The sequence below is a fragment of the Myotis yumanensis genome, unplaced genomic scaffold, assembly GCF_028538775.1.
Source record: "Myotis yumanensis isolate MYYU_CA2020_CCGP unplaced genomic scaffold, mMyoYum1.0.hap1 SCAF_3, whole genome shotgun sequence".
Classification (NCBI taxonomy): domain Eukaryota; kingdom Metazoa; phylum Chordata; class Mammalia; order Chiroptera; family Vespertilionidae; genus Myotis; species Myotis yumanensis.
The window spans coordinates 1,129,453-1,151,426 of record NW_027223754.1 but is presented as its reverse complement, the minus strand read 5'-3'; the positions used below and the strand labels follow the sequence as shown (position 1 = coordinate 1,151,426).

General features: G+C 51.6%; 1 protein-coding gene across 1 annotated transcript in view; it reads right to left on the bottom strand.

Moving 5' to 3' along the window:
- Positions 1–21,974, bottom strand: part of CSMD1 (CUB and Sushi multiple domains 1) — a 741,603-nt gene that overhangs the window by 557,422 nt on the left and 162,207 nt on the right. Inside the window, exon 3 of the mRNA XM_070407812.1 lies at positions 18,573–18,685. Within this exon, the coding sequence (XP_070263913.1) occupies positions 18,573–18,685 (113 nt within the window). The remainder of the gene's footprint in view (positions 1–18,572; positions 18,686–21,974) is intronic.

Sequence of the window (21,974 nt, the reverse complement as noted above, 5' to 3'; positions counted from 1 at the left end):
GCGACGCTCACAGCCTGCACCCCTTCCAGCTTCTCCAGGGCACCCCCTGCTTGTCGGGGGAATTGCTCAGGCTCTGCTGTGCCTGCCGTGGGCCCGGTCGTAGCTGAGGGAGATCCAGGTCCTCAGGCACCTCAGCTACTGCCTGGGGCAGCGACTTTGGTCCAATCCTCGGAGCTGCCCGGTGTGGCTGCAGGGAACGGCCGTGCCCAAGGCGGGGGCATCCCTGCAGCAGCCGTTTCCCCCGTTCCCTCATGGCCCTGGGCGTGTGGCTGCACCCCCGGTTGCTCTCTGCCCTGGGCACCAGCCAGACCCCGTGCCACGGTGCCTGGTCTCCCCTGAGGTCCGTTAGCATCTCCCCGCGGCCCCCGCTGCCCTTGGCTGCGGCGCCTTTAGCACATCCCGCCTCCGCCAGGCCCTCTGGGCTCCTCCTGGGCCCGCGAGCCATGGCTTCCGTGGCCGTGGCGTGGTGCTCCCCCAGCCCCGTGTTGCCGTGGCCAGGCCACTGATCTCAGCTCCCAGGGCCAGAATTCACGGGGGGAAGTACCTCTGGGTGGAACCCCCTTCGCTGTGTGGACGCTGCTGTCTGTTCGGGTCATTAGCGCAGCCTCCCCTGGGGCCCAAGACAGGAAATCCCACAGGCGGCCGATCGTCTTCTGCAAACTCTGTTTTTATTTTATTTTTCTAATTTAATTTAACTTTAAATATATTTTTATTCATTTCAGAGAGGAAGGGAGAGGGAGAGAGAGATAGAAACATCAATGATGAGAGAGAATCATTGATCAGGTGCCTCCTGCACGCCCACCACTAGGTATGGAGCCCGCAACCCAGGCATGTGCCTCTTGACCGGAATCAAACCTGGGACCCTTTAGTCCGTAGGCCTAGGCTCTATCCACTGAGCCACACCGGCCAGGGCAGCAAACTCTGTTTCTAGCTCCTCTCTACTCTCTTGTCCTCAAAACACATTTCAGGAGAAAACGTAAACTATTGTCCTTGTGACACCAACACTCACCTGTGAAAGCTGGATGCAGGTGGGAGCCCGTTGGTGCCCAGGGACTGTGTGAGCCACAACAGCGCTGACAGACGTGTCAGTCACCCATCCAGGTACACAGAACACAGGCTACTGCAAAGGCGTGCGCTGTGTGAGCAGTGGTTTAAAAATGCAGAGAGATATAAAAATAGCAACGGCATAGTGCACAGATCTAGAACAAATGCTCTGAAAATGTATAGGGAACCAGAAAAAGAACCCAAGTAGCCTCAGCATCTTGAGAAAGAGGAGCAATATTGGGAGGATCACACCCCCAGGCTTCAAGCTCTACTACGAAGCCACTGTGACCAAACAGCCCGGTCCTGGCACAAGAACAGGCAGACAGACCAATGGAGCAGCACAGAGGCCCCAGAAATGGACCCGAGCCACTATGCTCAATTAGTATTTGACAGCGGAGACAAGAGCATACAGTGGAGTCAGGATACTCTCTTTAATACATGGTGTTGGGGAAACTGGACAGGTACAAGCAAAAACATGAAACTAAACCACCCACTGACACCATCCACCATAAACTCAAAACGGGTAACAGTCCTAAATGAAACCATAAGAACCCTGGAGGAAACCATCAGCCGGAAAATCTCAGACATCTCTCGTAGCAAGATGTTTGCGAATACAGCTCCGGGGGCAGAGGAAACCGAGGAGGAAATGAAAAAACGGGACCACATCAAAATAAGAAGCTTCTGCACAGCGAGAGAAACCATCGACAAAACGAAAAGGGAGCCCCCTGTATGGGAGAACATATTCCCCAGTGATACATCTGGCAAGGGGTTGATTTCAAAACATATAAAGAACTCATACAACTCAACAAAAGGATGACAATCCAATTAAAAAGCGGGCAGAGGACCTGAATAGACACTTCTCCAAAGAGGACAGGCAGATGCCCAGAGACATCTGAGAGATTCAAATCAAAACAACAATGAGGTACCATCTCACACCTGTCAGGATGGCTGCCATCAACAAACCAACAAACGACAAGTGCTGGCGAGGATGCGGAGAAAAGGGGGCCCCCGTGCACTGCTGGTGGGAACGCAGGCTGGGGCAGCCACTGGGGGAAATAGTGTGGCGTTTCCTCTAAAACTAAAAATGGAACTCCCATTTGACCCCGTGCTCCCACTTTTAGGAATATATTCTAAAAATTCTAAAATATCAATCAGAAAGAATGTATGCACCCCCATGTTCATAGCAGCACTATTTATAACAGTAAAGATCTGGAAACAGCCCAAGTGCTCATCATTTTTTTTTGCAATAAGCCAGACAAAATATATCACTTATCCTAAAATTATGCTAGGAATTGTGTCAATATAAAATGGGGAAATAGATATTAACATATTTTCACATTAATCACTCAGTTCAACTATAAAAATGCAAATGTTTTAGAATACATCAAAAAGAGATGAATGGAAAACCTTTACCAGGGACACGTGTCTAGAAATTACATGCAATCATACAAAATTTATAACCACAAATTAATGTCGGAATACTTCTGTCTAATTAAAGAAGTTTTCTTTCACAATTATTGTTGCAGAATTTACCAGGCGACTGAAAAATTCACAGGAGTCCCTGGAGGTACAGGGAAAGAACATTCATTTACAGCGGTACTAGCACCGTGACTCAGGGAAGCCTGTTTCCAAATCCTGAGCAAACCGACACGGAGGAAGCTTTCCCCTTATACCCTTTGGTTTCTTTGTCCCCCAAATAAGGATCAGACTTCCGGACCTTTCTCAGGCTTTGCCAAAAGCCCCGTGTTGGGATGGGGGACATGAGACCACACCTAAAGGCCTGGCCTGGCGCCAGCGCTGATAGCCCCTCCGGGGGTTGTGTATGGTTCACGGCTTCTGGCCTCTATAGAATGGGAGCATTTAGGTGAACGGGTCTTGCAAGACCAGATAATTAAGAAAGGGGCAGTGACTAGACTCTAGGCCAGTGATGGCGAACCTATGACATGCGTGTCAGAGGTGACACGCGAACTCATTTTTTTGGTTGATTTTTCTTTGTTAAATGGCATTTGAATATATACAATAAATATCAAAAATATAAATTTTTGTTTTACTATGGTTGCAAATATCCAAAAATTTATATATGTGACACGGCACCAGAGTCAAGTTAGGGTTTTTCAAAATGCTGACACATGTGTCATAGGTTCGCCATCACTGCCCTAGGCTGACAGGAATGTGCATTAGGGATACTGATGAACTAGGTGCAGGGTCAGGCTGCTGGTCCCCCCAAAATGCCTGATTTTCTTCATCATCCTCCCCCACTTGATCCTCAAGCTGATGTTTTAGAAACATCATAAATAGATGAATGGAAAAACTTTACCAGGGACATGTGACTACGAATTACACGTAATCATACAAAATGTATAGCCACAAATTAACGTCAGAATACTTCTGTCTAATTAAAGTTTCCTTTGACGATCACACTGGCATCGAGCCTGTTGAACTGCTACTATTCTACGGCTACTCCCTACAGCACCCTGTTGTGCGCGCCCCCGTCCTCGTCAGGGAAGGTTAGAGGGGCGAGTCCCGAAAGTATTTCCCAGGAGATGCCTCTAAGATGGAAAGGACTCTTGTTCCGTTCAGTCTGAGTGGCTGCGGCCTGAGCCTGCAGACGCGGTGCTGGCGGCGAGGAGGGACCTCGGTGAGGCACCTGCACAGGGAGGCTCTCAGCTCCGCAGGAACCTCCTGTTTGAAGCTGGAGGGACACATGATCGCTCACTGTTTGCTCAAACCTTCCTCAACCTGGAGCAGTGATGGCGAACCTATGACACGTGTGTCAGAGGTGACACGCAAACTCATTTTTTTAAATTGATTTTCTTTGTTAAATGGCATTTAAATATATAAAATAAATATCAAAAATATAAGTCTTTGTTTTACTATGGTTGCAAAGATCAAAAAATTTCTATATGTGACACGGCACCAGAGTTAAGTTAGGGTTTTTCAAAATGCTGACACGTCGAGCTCAAAAGGTTCGCCATCACTGGCCTAGAGGGTAAAAAACCTCTTCGAATGAATGGTCTCCGACACAGAGCACACATTCAGGCCTCGCATCCTTTTCAAAACCCCTCAGATTCGATGCCTTGAAATCCGTAATTAAAACTCTGTCAATGGTCTCTACACAAGGAGAAAATGAAAGGGGCCCCCGGGGAACCCCAAATATCACTGCAGCGTGCGCACCGCATAAGGGTTCCCAGTGGTATTGATATTGGGCCGTAATGTTATTTTAAATTACGTGTGTGTGTGTTTTTCTAAACACATACATGATTTCAAACCATTAGTTCCCTGAGCAGGTCCCTTCCCTCACCCAAAGAGGGCCGTGCCTGGAGTCCTGGGTCCGTGGGGCCAGCCTTGGCCTCCCTCCGTGCCTGCCTGGAACCTGGCCCTCGGGTGAGCACTGAGGCTGCTAGAGCAGGTCCCTGTGTTCCACAGGCCCGCTGTGCCCCACTCCGTCCCATGGCGCTCTCATCCCAGCTCCTGAAGAAGGAACCCCTCCCCCCAACGATGAACGCCCCTCCCCCCTGCCCCCCCAGGCCTCTCTGAGCCCTGCTAGGCTCCCTGCCACCCCTATGTCTACTGGACAGGCCCACTCCCACTCCTGCCCTCCCCCCAGTTCCGGCTCTGGCTCAGCTGCCTTCCCTCTGAGCCCCGGCTCCTCCACACACTCCCCTCAGCAGTACTCACACTATTTACGTTACTTATATGTACTCTGTGCTTAATATTTTTCCTTTTTTAAGTGGAAACGACAGAACTGCACAGAGAGGTTCAGGATGCTACAAGAATATGTAACAGGGAAACTGGTATCTGTCTTTTTTAATGTTTTTATTAATTTCAGGGTTGAAAGGAGAGAGAGAGACATCAATGATGAGAGAGAATCATAGATCAGCTGCCTCCTGCACGCCCCACACTGGGGATGGAGCCCACAACCTGGGCAGGTGCCCTGACCGGGAATCGAACCGTGACTTCCTGGTTCATAGGTTGACGCTCAGCCACTGAGCCACGCCGGCCGGGCAGTATTCCACTTTCTTGGTAGCATTATACTCATGTTTAACATCCATGCGGAGCGTGGTTGATGTTAGGATGATGAATGTTGCTACTTGGAATGTGAATGGCTGTCAGAGACTTAAACTAAACAGCAGGGGGCGCTGGCCCAGCCCCGGGCCTCCACTGAGGGTGCGAGCTCCAGTCACTCAGGTTCTTCCACAGCCCTCGATGCCTAACTCCACGTCGTCACCTGGTTTTAACGTGCAGAGACCGGGGGGCACAGGGGTCAGTGACGGCCCGGGGTCACAGGCAGGAATACACTGCAGAGCGACACGTGGTCCCTGAACACGTTGCCCACGTGTGCCCGTCAGGCCTCAGGCTCTGCCAGCTGCACTCAGAAGAGGGGTCTCGGGCCTCTGCTCCCCCTGATCGCACAGCATCGGTTGAGCGCCCGCTGCAGACACGACCGGCCCACTCCAGCGCTGTGTTCAGGGGCGGGTTTGGGTCTTTCCGTTCCCAGTGATGGTTTTGCAGGAGCGGAGAATGTTGAGCTCGGGAAGGAGACGTCGAAAAGGAAAATAATAATTATGTTCTTGGATGGCAGGGACGTCCCTCATTTCAGACTCCGCGGTGTTGGCTTCCCGGCTCTCGGGTGGGAGCGCTGTGCCTCTGGGCCCAGCCCCTGCTCGCCCAGGAGCACAAACACGTTGCTTAACTCGCTACTCTCTGGTAATACGAGGCGTTTACTACCCACCGGTGCCCGTGTGGTTTCAGAGTAAAATGTGGTGTGAAAGCCGAGGAGTTTAGTGAATAATTATAATACAGCCCGGCTGGTGTGGCTCAGTCGGTGAGCGTCGACCTATGAACCAGGAGGTCAGGGTTCAATTCCCAGGTTGTGGGCTCAATCCCCAGTAGGGGGCGTGCAGGAGGCAGCCGATCCAGGATTCTTTCTCATCATGGATGTTTCTCTCTCCCTCTCCCTCTCCCTTCCTCTCTAGAATCAATAAGAATATTTTAAAAAATAATCACAGTATAAATGCCCTGACCCCACCTCCTGGATCCGATGATTCTGCACGAACATGACTTGTTTCTGTGGATGATGGAGAGAGAGGCACCTGGCTGAGCTCGGCGCTGTGGGTCCTGTGCAGGGCGTGTGGCCCTTCCGGCAGCGGCTTCACGGGGCAGAAGGGGCTCCCTCAGGAGCGTCCTGGGGCGGCCTCGGCCATGGGAGGAGGCGTGGGTCCACCGAGCGCAGTGGGTAGCCCCCGCGAGGGCTGGGCCAGCCGGTGCCTCCGAGGCTCCCCTGAGAGACAGCCATGCCCGCCCCGTGGGGACAGCCGCACTGACCGTCGGGGCCGAGTGAAGTCACGCCCTGGAGCACCCTCTCCCTGGCTGAGGAGTGAGCAGGGCCGTCCGCTGGTGCCCGGCCCGGGACAGAGGCTGTGACCAGGGCGGGCGCCAGTCCCTTAGCGGGCTCTGGTTCTGGGAGGGCGGCCGCGGACACAGGCCGGCGGGTTTCTATTGGGTCCACTAGGGAAGCGACAGCCAGGGTCTTCTCAGGAGGAGCCCAGCTGTCGGACGGCAGCAAGACAACACGTGCGGCCCCGCACTCAGGGATGCCCTGTGGTCAATGTGAACGGCAGCGGGTGCTCCAGGGCAACTGTATCACTGAGCTCTCTCCCAGCCGCAGGCAGATCCTATCAGGGCAGCTCGCCTTCTAACAACCCCCTCCCCTCCCGCCCGCGGGCACTGATGCGAGGGGCACAGGGCCTGGCCAGGGGACACACCATCTAAGGTGAGGGGTGGGAATCACAGAGCCTCAGCTGCAGGCGGAGCTGCTGAGAGGGGCACACAGGGCCCTGGGCCTCCGGGCGGCACGGGTGCAGGCAGGTGCACGCCCTCACAGGCCATGTCCGACCCCAAGGACAGTGGGGACGCCGGGAGCAGCTGTGTGTGCCGTACGCCAGGACTGTGTCGGCCAACGGGAGCGAGATGGCCCTTCCCGACACCCCGCCCTGGCGTCTGCCTGGGGAGCTGCCCCAGCTGTCCCCTCAGTTACAACCAACCATTGCCCCTCCCAACCTCGCCCACTTCCCACTGTGCGGAGCGGGCGGTCCGGTCGGGAGGCTGAGCTGACAGGAGGGAAGGGCTCTGGCTTTCGGGGGGGCCCCTCCTTGCTAAATGAAGCTTTATGGGAGCACAGTGCTCACCCAGGTGCGCCCCCTCTAGGGCTGTGGTCTTACTGCAGGAGCTGAGCCCAGACACTGCAGAGCCAAACACAGCTGCTATCCAGGCCCCAAACAGCCACTCCACCCCCCCACCCCCCGCCCTTCACTGAGAGGGACCTCGAACCTCCAGCTGCTCAGGGCCCGATGCCCAGGCAACACTTGCAGAATCGCCTCACCTCTCGCGGTAGCTCTGTAGGGATGAGTACCTACTTCCCAGGTTTTAAAGACTAAACGGAAGTTAGTGCATCAAAGCCTTTTTAGTGTAAAGTGCGAATGGGACTCTGTGGTTTAGTGGCCACGGGGTGACTTGCGCTGGGGCCGTTGAGAGTGGAAGGAATCAGCGCACACGGGCCAACACGCTGCCTACAGCTGTGATGAACGTCAGTGCATGTGGCCGGTGTGTAACGGGATGTTGTGTGTCATCGCCACGGCTTCAGGCATCGTCTAACTGTGGCACACGGCCCTGCTTCTTTCACACGGTCGCTCACAAACACACTGAGCCCCCTCCCACCTTCAGGAGCTGCGTGAGGACCAACTGCACACGCGTGTGAGCCAGTCCTTGGGCCCGGCCAACGTACAATCACCCAACGAGGATGGGCGGGCACTACCCTCGAGTGGAGGCCGTGACGCTGTGTGTGGCTCACGCTTCTGCACTTTCCTTCCCGAAACAGCCCAGCACGTAGGTCAGTCCTGACACAGACCTCAGCCCGGGGCAGGCGGGGAGGTGGGAGCGCGTGGAAGGCTTAGAAAATGCAGGCGGTGCTGCGGGGCGTGGGGACCCGTGTTCCCGTGTAGGGACGGGAGCATCGAGCTGACATGTGCTCCAGCCTTGCTCCCCGAGCCGGCCTCACCCCGCACCTCACCCACACCTCACCCCGCGCCTGGACAGAAGGCCGAGGGAGTGCAGAGCCCACACGCCAGCTGCCCGCTGCCCCCTCCCCCGCTTCTCTCCTCCCCGGCGGCTGTCCCTCCATCAGGCGGACAGTTAGAGACATATTTCAGCGACATGACTCAGAAACAAGATGGGATCTTAGGAGATCCGCGGGATGCAATGACCACAGGCGCAGCCACTCCCTGTCCTTTAGTGGTGCTTTCTCCCCTGGGTGAGAGGTGTGTTATATTCCAGGAGCACCAGGGCTGCGCACTTCTGTGGGGAGGCTCCTCACAGGAGCAAGGAGGCGCCCAGAAAGCCACGTGGTCCCCGCTGGCAGGGCGGACGCAGGGCAGCACCGGCGCCCGTGCCCACGTGCAGGGAAAAGCCTGGGGGTCCGACAGGGCCCAGACGCTAACTCCCCCCCCGGGAGGGTAGTGCCGCCTGCGCACCTCACCCCTCAGGTTTACACGCCACGGTTGGCACTAAAGACCAAGAGGTGAGCCCTGGCCAGTGTGCTCAGTGGGCAGTGTCAGCCTGAGGACCAAAGGGTCCTGGGTTCGATTCCGGTCAAGGGCACGTACCTGGGTTGCAGGCTCCTCCTTGGCCTGGGCCCTGGTCAGGGCTCGTGCAGGAGGCAACCAATCGATGTGTTTCTCTCCCATCCATGTCTCTCTCTGTCTTTCCCTCCCTCTCCCACTCCCTAAAAATCAACGGGAAAACATCCTTGGGTGAGGGTTAAAAAAACAGAGAGGATAAAAGGTCAGCACGCAGGTACATGTCTGATGTTGGAAAAGGCGCGGCTCCTGTGCAAGGCCATGCGGCGCCTTCTCAGGTCAGTCAGTGAGAGCGATGCCTCCTTATGTGACACTGACAACACGCCCGTACCCGAGTCTCTCCCAGAAGGTGTCCTGCAGGGGCCACCCTCACAGCTGTTTCCACGGAGACCGCGGACTGCCATGGTCTGCCTCGTTTACAGGAAGAATGAAAAGGGAGAAAGGAATTACCGAGTAAGTCAGAAACTCCTCAGACTAATGCCCTCTGACCTGTGCTTACACCAGCAACAGGGGTGCTTGCTGTGCCTGTGGGCCCGCTCACCCTCGGTATGTGCGATGCGTGTGCCTGCACGTGTAACTGAAAGGAGGTCAGTGCCCAGCCAGGGTGGGGGCGGGGGTGACTCGGGTCTCCGCAGGCGGCCTGGGCGCTCCCCATAAACAAACACCGCGTTGCCTGGTCGTGGGGGGGGGGGGGGGGCAGGCACCTTTGGCATTGCTTTTGCGAAGCATCACAGGGAGGCATGTGCCAAGACTCACTCTTCCCATGTGGCTGCAGACTGAGTGCATGCATGTGACGTACACACGTTCATGTGGCATGAGCCCCATTAACTGGCTCGAGGCCTCCACTGGTTGAACGTGTGTGCCCCCGATCGGCCAGTTTCTGGCTGCGTTGTTCGCGATGAAGCCTGCCCCCCCTGCCTGCTGTCGCCCTCGTGTTCTTCCAACCCCCTGTTCCCGGAGGCGCCCGGTCCCTGGCCGAGGACCTCGCCCCCCACACTGGACGATCCAGACCCCAGAACCACGCCCTCGTCTACATGCAAACATGGGACTTATCCGTTCCCCCCGCCCGGTCACCTCCCGTGTCCGAGCCGGCAGCGAAGGCGACTGTGCTGAAATGGCGAGGTCGCCTGCTCTGTAGTCACACAGGGTGTCCCTCATCAAGGACAGATGACAGTGAGAGCAGGAGGGAGGCTATTAAAATCGATTCCTTCATCTCATCATTTTTGCTTATAAACGTTCACTTTGAGTAATAACCATTTTTTTCAAACATTACCTGAGATTGATTATCACCGAATGCATATGCATATAAGCTTGGAGTAATTTGTCTATGACACAGGCTATTATGGAGAGAAAAAATCAATGAAAAGTTAGAAAAAAGCGCTGGGAGATGAGTAGGCACACAGGATGAAACTTGAACTGTGGCCAAGAGGAAACCCATTAAGAAATGCAGCTACAGTCGCCGGGCTTGGGCACAGCCTCGAGGGGCAAGTGCGAGCCAACGCGCATCTGTTACCGACCGCAGACTCCGAAGACGCCTTTTCCGTGGAATCCCTTTGCCTCCGTTCCCTCAGTGAAGCTCTGCTTTTGGGCGGGGTCTCCAGCGCATACACATCGTTCCGTGTTTTCAGCTTCCGTGCTGGTGCTCCCACCGACCGGCATCCGAAAACAATAGTGAAAGACTCTTAGTTACTTGGTTTCACTTTCCAGTTTCTAGGTAAGAACCGGGGATCCTGTAAGCACATTGATTTCCACATCATCTTTAGAAATTTCTCTTTATGATGTTCATTATCTGATATTTTTAGTGCTCATGGGAACCAGTGAAATAATGCAATTATACAAAGAAGCGCGGAGCAATCCTCCTTCCTAATCATTCAGTCCCTCCCCGAAGCACCGTATTGAACAATTCCGGTATCCCCCTACCCTTTCTGAGTACTTACATATGTGTGTGCGAACATAGACACGGATACACACATATGTGCGTCTAGCTACTTACACGAGTATCACGTTTAAACGTACTTCTATTGCAATGGATCGCCCTGCATGGCTTCACTTTCATGTACCAGGGACATCACGTTGCTCCAAACATGTAGGACTAACACCAGGTCTTTTGAGTGGTGTTGGCACAGAGAAGGAAGGCTTTCTTATGAGGCTGCTCGAGGGACGGTCGTTCGCAGCCAGATAAAGAGGGCGTGTGTGTGCGTGTGTGTGTGTGTGTGTGCGCGCACTTGATGGTGAGCTGGTGTGTTGCCAACAGAAAGGTGGACTCACTGGGAATGAAGTTCACCCCCTCGGTGGGTGGAGGGGATCCTCCTGCTGCATCGGAACCACGTTCTCTGGTGCCCAGTCAGCAGGTTCATCGCTCGGGTAAATGCACGTTCATTAAGTTCACAGACCGAGACCTAAAATCAGTGTCAGGTTAAGACCCTGGACTATGTCAGCTGATAGCCCGGTCCTTTCTCCCCCCACTCGGGGCCTACGTGTGAGGCCCAGCTGGGCCCCGAGGGCCGCTTGCTCCCACATGAAATCCAAACAACAGCAACAAGAAGCCAGCTGAGCGACAGGAATGAGAGCACAGAACACTCCCTGCCCTAATGCCGGTGCGCAGAGCTCATATTCTTCGTCGGCAGGAGTCACTTTGGCCCTTTCATTGGGGATGAAACTCTGGAGAACTCCCCCAGAATACAACACACGTCTATTCACACTCACTCAGGGGATGCACAAGGTCATAGGAACTGAGAGGGTCTCTGACCCCAAACTCAGGAAGCCAGGTACCAAGGAGGGGACCGGGATGAGGAGGGTGGGCTCTATGCTCCCACACCCACACCCGCACCCGCCCCTGTGCCCGCGCCTGCACCCACACAGGGATGCTGCCCGCTGGTCCCTAGGACTCAAGCTCTGGGGCTGAGCATCCCTGCTCCTGGCTCGCGTGACTGACAGCACTCAACCTCCGGCTCTCACTGGTCTTTTCTCCTTTCATCAGAGGTGACGGTGACACACCTGTGGACTGGCCGACCCCCCTCTTCACGGAGCCTCGGCATCTCTCGGCTTCGACCCTCGTTTGATGCCTGAGAGCTGACCTTTGAGAAAGGACCCCGTTTCTCTCATGTCCGGGCTCTTTGGAGATGTTGACAGCGACATCACTAAGGCAATGAGTATTTCCAAGCGCCATTTTGGACTCCTTCGCTAGGGGTTCCAATGGGCCCACCATTGACAATCTGCAATCAGGGACGGAAAAGACCACTTAGCCGGGTGCAGGCTGGCCCAGGACCAGCGGCTCTGCGGCTACAGAGAGAAAGTGCTGTCAGCCAAGGGGCGCCCGCACCGGCTTCACCGTACGGCCAAGGCCGAGAGGAACTTAATGCTGGGAGCTCCCACCGGGTTCAGACTCAGCAAAGGCAGGCCACACGCCCGCCTCGCGGACAGCTCCCCTGCGCCTTTCTTCAGGGGGCTCCTCTCCTGCCAGGCGTGTCCCCGTGGCCCAGGCTCTCATGCAGGCTGGGTTTGGATAATCAATTCCAGGAGGAAAGAAATCAGGGCTGACATTCTGAATAGAGCTTTGAGCTTGAAGGGTAATAATCTAGCTGCTCTTTTAAAGTCCGGATTCACGGATGTTAGAGAAAAGAAAATTCTGCGTGAGGCACCTGTCAGAGGGACATGCCAAATGCATCCAGTGAGGGAGAAGGCCCCAGGAAGAAGCCCCGCCCACCCCCGGAAGAGGCCCCGCCCACCTGAGAGGAAGCCCCGCCCACCCCAGCTCATCACTGAGTGGGACCCTGGAGGGAAGGTCAGGTCCCAGGGAGAGGTGAGCCCTGTGCTGCCATGAGATGAACAGATGAACGTACATAAATGATCTGAAGGCGGCTGAGGCTTCCCCAGGTGGATGCGTGACCGTGTGGAGCCTGTTACTTGTGAAGAGGACAGCTCGTGCCCCTGGGGACCCTGTGACCTGCTTGTTCTGAAGTCGTTTCGGTGCTTTTTAGAGGTTTCTGGGCGAGAAAGCACAGGGACCCCAGAGAGTCGCTGCACATTGTTCTCTGTGGTGCTGGCGAGCAGTTCTCCCTCCGTTTCCAGGGAAAGAAATGCCAGTCATTGGGTGCAGGCAAGTCGGGGTTGAGTACAGATTTTTATGAAAAATATGTTTTTAAATATATTGTTATCGCTTACAGAGAGGGAGAGAGAGAAACATCAGTGATGAAAGAGAATCATCATTGATCGGCTGCCTCCTGCACACCCCCTACTGGGGACCGAGCCCACACCCGGGCACGTGCCCTTGACCGGAAATAAACCTGGGACCCTTCTATCCACTTGAGCCACACCAGCCAGGGCTCAAAAACATTCTTGAATATTTCCTTTGTGCCAGACCCCAGGGGGCCGTGTTTTCTGGGCGCCCCTCGTCGCCCTCCAGGGTCCCCGGGAGAACGGCCGCCCACACTGCGCACTTGCCCTCCGAAGGCTGGCGCTGAAGGCGCGGCCGGATCCACAGCTCTCTGCTCACGTGGCCGACACCACAACCACGATGCACAGGCGGCCGGTGGCAGGCCAACTGGAAGGCAGCAGTGACTCATCACTGCCTGCCCTCAAAGGCCTCAGAGGCAGTGCTCTGGCTCACGGAGGAAGCCACCTACACCTGACCGTGACCCTGAGGGGGTCACAGGGCCGGGCTTGACCTCTCAGAGAGCAGGTCCCTCTGCCCCCGCCACGCTCCCTCCCACCCGCTTCCTCTCGCCTGCCCTCCTCCTGCCCCCACTGCCTCCTGTCCTCCAGGACGGCCACTTGTTTGTCCCAGGCCCCGGCCCTGGTCCTCCTCACCCAGAGGGAGCTGGGAGATGTGTCCACCTGGAGGACCCCACCCAGCGCCCACGCCGAGCAGCACGCAGCAGGGCGTGCTCTGTGCGGTTCTAGGACACAGCCCCATGTGACCCTGGCTTCACATAGACCCGATGTCCCTCTGGACCCTGAGCTTGTCCGTCGCCGTTCCTGCCATTGGCACCGGTTTCACTCCACGGGCTTTCCACATTCCCAGGCTGCCCTTCCCTAGCCCCGCAGGTCCGCACCTCCCCTCCCCATTCCTATGCGTAGTCAGCACTGGGCCGGGCAGGCGCTCAGAGACAGCTCAGTGATGAATGAGAGGGAGAATGAATGGCCAGAACTGTGTGCTCACTTACATAACCACGTATACACAGGTGTGTGAAGCTTAGATGTGCATGTGTGTAACATGCAATTATCTGTGTGTATGCACATGCATGCATACGCAGGCAGTTATGTGTGTATGGGCATATCTGTGAATACACAAATAAACAAGTATATAAAAGGGTATACTGGTATAGTGATTGGTTAAGAATGACAACTTCTGACAAAAGACGGGTTTGTGTTTAATTGCTGCTTTCAGTATTTATTAGCTAGTTATTAGCTATGAGCTCCTGGCAATTTCAGTTGCTGGAGGTCGTCACTCCCTCACGTTCTCTAACTGATAATATTAGGTAATTTTACTTCACTCATAGATAACATCTGAGGATTTAAAAACAAAATGTCTATGTGTTTATACCATTCTGGGCACATCCTCTATCTTTCTATCTCTCATCTATCTATCTCTCATCTACCTATATATCTGTCTATCTATCATCTATCTATCTACCTATCTACCTACCTATCATCTATCCTCCTATCTATCATTTACATATCTGCCTTTCTTTGTTCCTATCACCCACAAGGACACATATACCTCAGTAAGCAGAACATATGTCATGATTGATAGAAGGAATAATTTTTAGATAAAAATACACTTGAAAGAGGAAACTCTGAGAAGAACATCTCCTACCCCAGGAGTCTCCTAAGCCATCTTCACGGGCAATTGTTCTTCTCACTCTAATGGATGTGTTGTATGAAACACGATTTCCGACACAAGCACATTTTTACTGTTGACTAACATCAAATCCCCCTCAATAGGCCTCCAGTATTTTTTCCATTAAACTAGATCTTCATGCATGAAATGGAAGGCCAATAAATTCAAAGATGGCACCTTGGGAAGCTAAGAAAAATGTTGAGGGTGTAAAATTAGTACTTTTTGATCAAAATATTTGACTGTCGACATTTGTGGTTAAATGTTTCCATTTCTAAGCACCGTGTCTGCCAGCCTGTTTAAAGAAAATTTAAAGGACTAGATTCCTTTGTTTCTTATCAGCTTTGTCTTAAACATGAATCTAATTTAACCTTCCTTCCGCCTTGCCAAACGATGATTGCAAAAGCGAGCTTCTGAGTCAAAATACGCATATGATTTCCATTCCCGTTTCTTTGTAAAGTTCATTCCCGATGAAGCCTCTGCGGACGGCTGGGAGGAAACCCAGCTCCCCCCGCAGCCCCGCCCTGCGCTGCAAGCCATGTTCTCTACGAGGAAAACACTTACCGGTGAGCACACAGCGGCCTCATCGCCCTCACAGAGGGAGCTTTCTATCCAAATAGAAGCTGTGCCACACACAGACACTCTGCCTCCCACCAGAGACTGTAAACATCCAACCGGTGTTGATGCAACTGAGCTCACCTGGAAAACATCTACAAAGTCAACCTACATGTGACACATAATTCCTACAACCTCAGATTTTAAAATATAACCCGAGGTCAGAGCATAAAAATGGCCAAATAGCTTATGGAACATGTGGAAGGACATTCAGGACAGAAATAAGGATGTGCGCTGACACAAGAAATGGCGCTTAAAAGTGAAGCAGACCCAAGTGACGCGGCTTTGGAGCTGGAGAGCTTCCACCGTACACTCCCCGGGGTCCCTGCACTCAGTTCGCTGGGTCCCTGGTGAGCAAACTGCGGAGGAAACGGAGCGTCTTCGTGCAAACGCAAAAGACGGAAGGGGCTGAGCCACAGGTGCTTCAGGCGCCATCTCTAGAGTCACGCTTAACGATGGCCATGCCTGGTCATGTATGTTCCCTATGACAATACGTCCCATGTGTTGGCGTGTCATGCCTATTTTCTGACCATCATGTCTTTGTCATGTCATAAACTTGATAAACAAAAATAAATATATATATATATATTTAGTATTTGAGACCTTGATGAAGGAAGGGCAACAAATAGAGAAGTAAGTCCCACTTACGTACACGGCACTTCACTATCGGACAAATACAAGAATTCCGATAGCGCTCCATTTCACTGCAAATTACGTGCAATTCCCAATATATACTGCTGTAAATTCACCAAGGAAAATTATGTGAATTCTTTGGTTTACCATAAAGAATAATGTCTAACCATGAAACTAGCATATAAATTACTACAAACACCCTGTTACGTTTTTAACTTCAATTTCATTATTCCATATTTATGGGTTAAAATTTGTTGATTTCACCAACAATCTACAAACTTACTAACACCCTGAAGGGCTCGCTATTTAATAAGATAGTGTGAAATTTATTAATATTCCCATTTGATTATCAGGGTTAAATTCAATGACTGAACATATTAACTAGAATATTTCAATTTATTATTTCCATATTTGTTATCTAGATTAATATTTCCATGTATAAATAATAATTCACATAAATATTAACTATTCCAAAGTACTGCCAGAAATCTAAAAAGTTTGTGCCCAGATTAAGTTTCTTACCAAGGGTATAGTGTTTAGGCAGATTTTAAGTTTGAAAGATTTTCTCCAATTCAAGCAAATAAGTTTAAATGAAAATTGAAATATCAATCTGATAATACTAAATAAATTCTAATTTTTAATTGGAATAAAATAATACTAGATTAAGGAATCGAGTGAATTATATTTTTAAATGCTGATTTAGTTTTTTAATAAATTAAATCTATTTTGAATGTCTTGTATAAGACATCGACATGTTATTGTATTATTTGGCTGATATTAATTATGTGATGGGCAGTCCCACCCAAATTCAACCTAATGGGAAAGAGGAAATCTGACTCATCGAAAGGACTCAATGTGCTGGTTCCAAAAGTATTTTCGATTTTTTTCTGCCAATTTATCATTGTTTCTACTTTACATTATATTTAAATGCTATATTTTATACATTCTGTCCATAACAACATCTCACTTTTTATGGTGACATTGCCTTGGTATTGTATTTAAATTCACTGTGGGAGCAGATTTACATATCCGTCAGCTGGTGCTTGCACTGGGAGCTTTGCTCCTTTTAGATAAATTCTCTGCTCTTTATTCTTCTGTTCAGACGATCATTATGGTTTTTCTCCAGACAGTACACACTCATTTTCTCGGGAGACCTTTAAGCTAATTGAGCAACATGTTTAAAATACTGATATTCATTCTCTCTGCAATTTTGATTCTGCTGACAAAGCACTTTCTGATTAGCTTTTTCCTTTCAAAACAAAGGTTTGCAGCCACTGGTAAAGAGACTATGTTCTTTTAATGTCCTATTGAAATGTAAACTTTACGATAATAGCATTTCCAAATATCAACTCTTTAAAAACACTGCCTTTAGCTTACGGTCCTGTTCCCTTTTCAAGTCATTTTTCTAGAATTTTTTTTTAAGAAACTCATAAAGATTTTTCCAGCAGAGACAATCCCCACAACGGCTTCACGTTAAGCCACTATGGCAGCCAATAATTCCAGCAACAACAGCTCAGGAAGCTCACGGGCCTGTGCACCTGGCCATCACCCGTCCCCAGCGTCCCCACAGCGTTTCTATCAGGAAACCAGCACAGCACACTGTCCAGGCCCCGCTCTGTCAGGGAGGGAGGGGAGCCGCCCGGGTTTCCCACGTGCGGGCGCTGCATCACCTTCTCAGCAAGTAGCACATGACGGTCAGACCAGCCAGGTTCTGAGGTAACCACAGGCGGCCTCAGAACCAACTCTTTTGTAAAAAAGAAATCATGTGATGTTAGGCTGCCTCGCAAGTGGTAGACAGGATAAACTTGAAAGAGAATAGCAGCTGTCCATCCTACACGGCCTGTTCCTCTCTGAACAAGACAGCATCCCTGACGGTCCACGATCTACTTAAAGATTATCCACCCTTCAGCCACGGACGCCGGTGGAGGCATAAACGCCGAGGCCGGAAGACACGGACGTCAGAACCGTGGGCATCCTAAGGATTATTCCATGTAAAACTTTAAGGAAAAGGGTACATTGTCCATCCACAGTCTTTCAGCAACTCACGGGAGTTTATGTTAAACATAACAGCCTTCGTGTGACACACGAAAGAGACTGTATGACTTCTCTGTGAAACCAACTAAGACGGGCCCACGTTGGTGTTTACGCACAAAGGAAAGGGTCACCAGTCGGGTTCCTCAGCTGAGTGCGCTGTGCCCACCTGCAGCACTTCCCCTCAGAGCTCGACCTCTCTGTGCTCTTTTTAACATGTTTGCTCAGGAGTCTTCAAAACCGATTTCACGCGCCCAAAGGTACCAAGACACGAGTCCGAAAACACACAAAACCAAGCCCCGAGGCCTGCCAATGACCAAACACTAAAGTCAAAATCATCGTCTCCATGAACAGTTTCAACTTTGAAAACAAATATTCATCTAAAAGAACTCCCTTTGTGTGAGCACCGTCAGCATTCTTATGCAACAGCCTTTTTAAGAGAACTCATCTGTGTTAAGAATAAATTCTCCGCGGTAAAGGGGTGCTGCCCATTAGAATGCAAACTTCTCCAAATTCTATGTCACAAGAAATACCGCTTTTCCAATAAAAAAGAGTTCTATCGATAAAGGAGCATTGTAAACACACCTTTTTCTAAAAAATTGTTGGCAATTAGAGCAAAGAGTAGTCTCCAATCTTCAATGCATTGCTCCAGATTCAAACATTTCAGCCACTGGAACCCGAGATTCACATTCACACTAAAACCTGCAACCTAGAGCGACAGGCGTGAGCCATCTGCCTGGCCGTCGGGGGCACCGTGCACACACGGGGTGTCCTACCTTCATACAGGGCTCGGAACCCCTGGGCGCTCACGGCAAAGTCGGTGGTGAACCACAGCGTGAGGATGGAGCCGGAACTCACGATGGCGGAGGGCAGCTGGAACCCCGACAGCCTGCAATTCAGAGAAACACAGGGATGTGGTTACCATGCGGGAATGTGTCACTGACGCTGATTAACGAACACATCCAATTCCTCTTTTCCTGGTGGCATATTCGTTTGAGATACAGCGTTGGGCAATCACATGACCCGTGCACAAGGCGTTGCTAGGTAATTGAGCAGCTCCGGCCACCGGAGTTTGTCCACTTAAACCACATTTGGGAATGGTCTTTTTTGAAGGAGGCACTCACTGACCCAGTGACATAAAGAAAACACTTGGAATGAAGACGCTGTGGGCTCCTCACAGGAGCTCCGTGAAACCAGAGGCCACTGCGCCTGCTTCTGAGTGCACGGTCTTCCTCCTAGATTAGGGGGTGGAGTGTCTCATCTGACAGGTCGTGTGCTTATTCTTCCTGTCTCCCTGAAAGCAATCACAGTTTCTCTTGAAAAGGGAACATGCACGTCAGGCAGTCATAACCAGTCATCACGGCCTTAACAAAGAGATCGATGTTAATGTTGGATGTCATGACGCACCTTTTGAATTCTAAGGCCCGTCTTTCACATGTCACTGGGTTGGATCTATTTGCAAACGTTCCTGAAGGTGAAGTCAGCGCTCAGAATGCGTGAGCACGTATCATGACATCCTCCTCCTCCACGAGTTAACAGCCTTAGAAAAGGTCGAAGAGACGCCTCACCACTTTGTATTTTCCCCAACGTTCGCCAATCAAGCGGCTTGTGTACGGACCTGGGGGTTCATTTGGTCGGAACCGGAACCTCCGATGCTAGAAGTCAGCCTGAGCCCCGCCCCACAGGAGAAGTCCCACTGCCGTGCCGTCTACGGCACTGACCCTGACTACAGTCTCTGTGGGCTGCAGCCTCGAATAGGAACGGATGGAAGAGAATCAGGAAAGGACACTTGTCATCACTAGCCAGCAACCGTCCAAGTGACCCAGGCCTCAGAGAGCAAGTCTCGAGGGAAACAAATGCAGGACCTCAACGCGTGGGCTCAGTGAGGCAGGGCTGAGAGAAGGATTAATAGCACAAAAAATGCATCAGACAAGAGGAAAATTTCACATTAATAATCCAAGCTCCCATCTCGAGAACTTAGAGAAGAATAAAATCAACCATAAGCAAACAGAAGGCAAGAAACAAAAGACAAATGCAGAAATCAATCAAAATTGAAAGCAGAGAAGCAATAGAGAAAAGCAATTTTAAAAACCGACAATTCTTTGAAAATATTGACAAAATCAACATTTTGCAAGACTGATAAAACTTAAGGCGGGGGTGGGAGAAGATACAAATATCTGATTTCAGGAATAAAATAGCAGATATTACTAGAAACACCAAAGACAAAAAACAACAACAACATGGATCTGCTACAAAAACTACCCACATACATTTGTCAACTTAAACAAAAGGGGCCGCTTGCTTAAAAAACACACGACACAACATATCTCCTACGTAACCATTAAACTCCCCAACAGAAAGCTGCAGGCGCATGAGGTTTCATAGGAGAATTCTACTGCCATAGATGGAAGGTTCCCAGTCCCCCCAAAATTCATATGATGAACCCCCCACTGTGGGGGCGCTGGGAGGTGGTCAGGTCAAAAGGGTGGTGTCCCCGCATCCTCGTGATGGGAGACCGCACGCAGAAGCCACCTGTGAGACAGGAAGTGACACGCAGATGCCACCTGTGAGACAGGAAGTGGCCCTCCCCCAGCCCCGAGTCAGCTGGCCCCTGGGTGCTGAACTTCCAGTGCCCCGAACTGTGAGGAGTACAGCCCTGCTGTTTAAAGGCCAACAGTGGCAAAGAAAACCCATAAACGGATCTACCTAATACATGCATCTGCACAGCACCCCGAGCAAAACAGAAGGAAGCAGACACAAGCCACGGGCTAGCATAGCAAGAGTTCATCACCAGGACCAGGTGGTGTTTATTCCAGGGACGCAAAGATGATCCGATACTTGAACGTCAACCGGTGCAGTGGCCATGCTAACTCGGAAGGCTGTCATAATCGACGCAGGAGAATATCCGATCACAAAAATGCCTTCCAGTGATCGGCATGGAGGATGACTGCCCCACCGACAGTGAGTTCTACAGGGAACCTGCTTCGGACATGACACTGCGCAGTAACATTCCGAATGCTCAGCCCTGGGACTGACGACTAAGGCCGGGCGGCCGCACCGTGTTTATCCAAGGCTGTGCAGCAGGCTGAGCGTATACAGCGACAAGCGTATACAGACCCGAAAGGGTGTGATCAAACTGCCCTACTAGCAGGTGGTACCATCATCCACACACACTCTGTCACAGAGCGGAGGAGCCTCCCAGAGCTCACATGGGAAATAAGCCAACGCATAGGAAACACAAGACAATAGAAAACAGCCGTTTCTATCTGATAGCGCTGAGCTCCTGGACACGGGACGGAAGCTAGGATGGCCTTTATAAACATGAACAAATAAAATGAAAGGCTTAGGTGTAACAAATCAGGGACAGAACTATACCCTGAGAATGATAAAGGCCTGGCCAGTGCGTGCCAGTAGAGGGCATCAATCTAGGAACCAAGAAGCCAGGGTTCCATTCCCGGTCGGGGCACAGGCCCGGGTTGCGGGCTCCATCCCCAGGAGGGGCCGTGCAGGAGGCAGCCAATCAGTTTTTTCTCACATCACGGATGTTTTTTCTCTCTCTCCCTCTCCCTTCCTCTCTGAAATTAATAAAAATATATTTTTAAACATGATGAATGCTGAAGGAAGAAACCAGTCAGTTGCTAAGTAGAGATACACGGTGTCTGTGGACGACCGGCCGGAATGTTATTGGCAGAGGAACAGACCACCCCTCGTTGGCTCGGAACTGGGGGTGGCCGATGCGTTGATCTCATCCTCTCTCCTAGATCCTAGAGGACCTCAGGGAGCTGGGTTTGTGGGTAGAATGTTTATAGCCATCACTCCATCTTATAAAAACAAGGAATCTCATAAAAATGGCTGGTGGGCCTCCCTCCCCGGCTCCCTGCTGATGCTCGGCTGGAGGCTGTTTATTTCCTCCCTCATGCTCTTCCCTGAGCCCTGGGGACACCTGTGAGTGTCATCTCACTGTCTCTGAACAACCGGTTTGGTCGGTTTGCAGACCAGGGAGCTGTTGCTTCTCTCTGAGTGTCGGCTGAAAGGAAACAGCTTTCCTGGAGCCTCGTGGGAATGTGCAGAGCGGCTCCTTCTACTTCCAGCACCTGCCCCTCCCTGGGCCCTGCCTCTCCCTCTGCAGGCCGGTCGCTCTCGGCCATACCTACCAGGGTGCTGCCACCTGGGGGTTA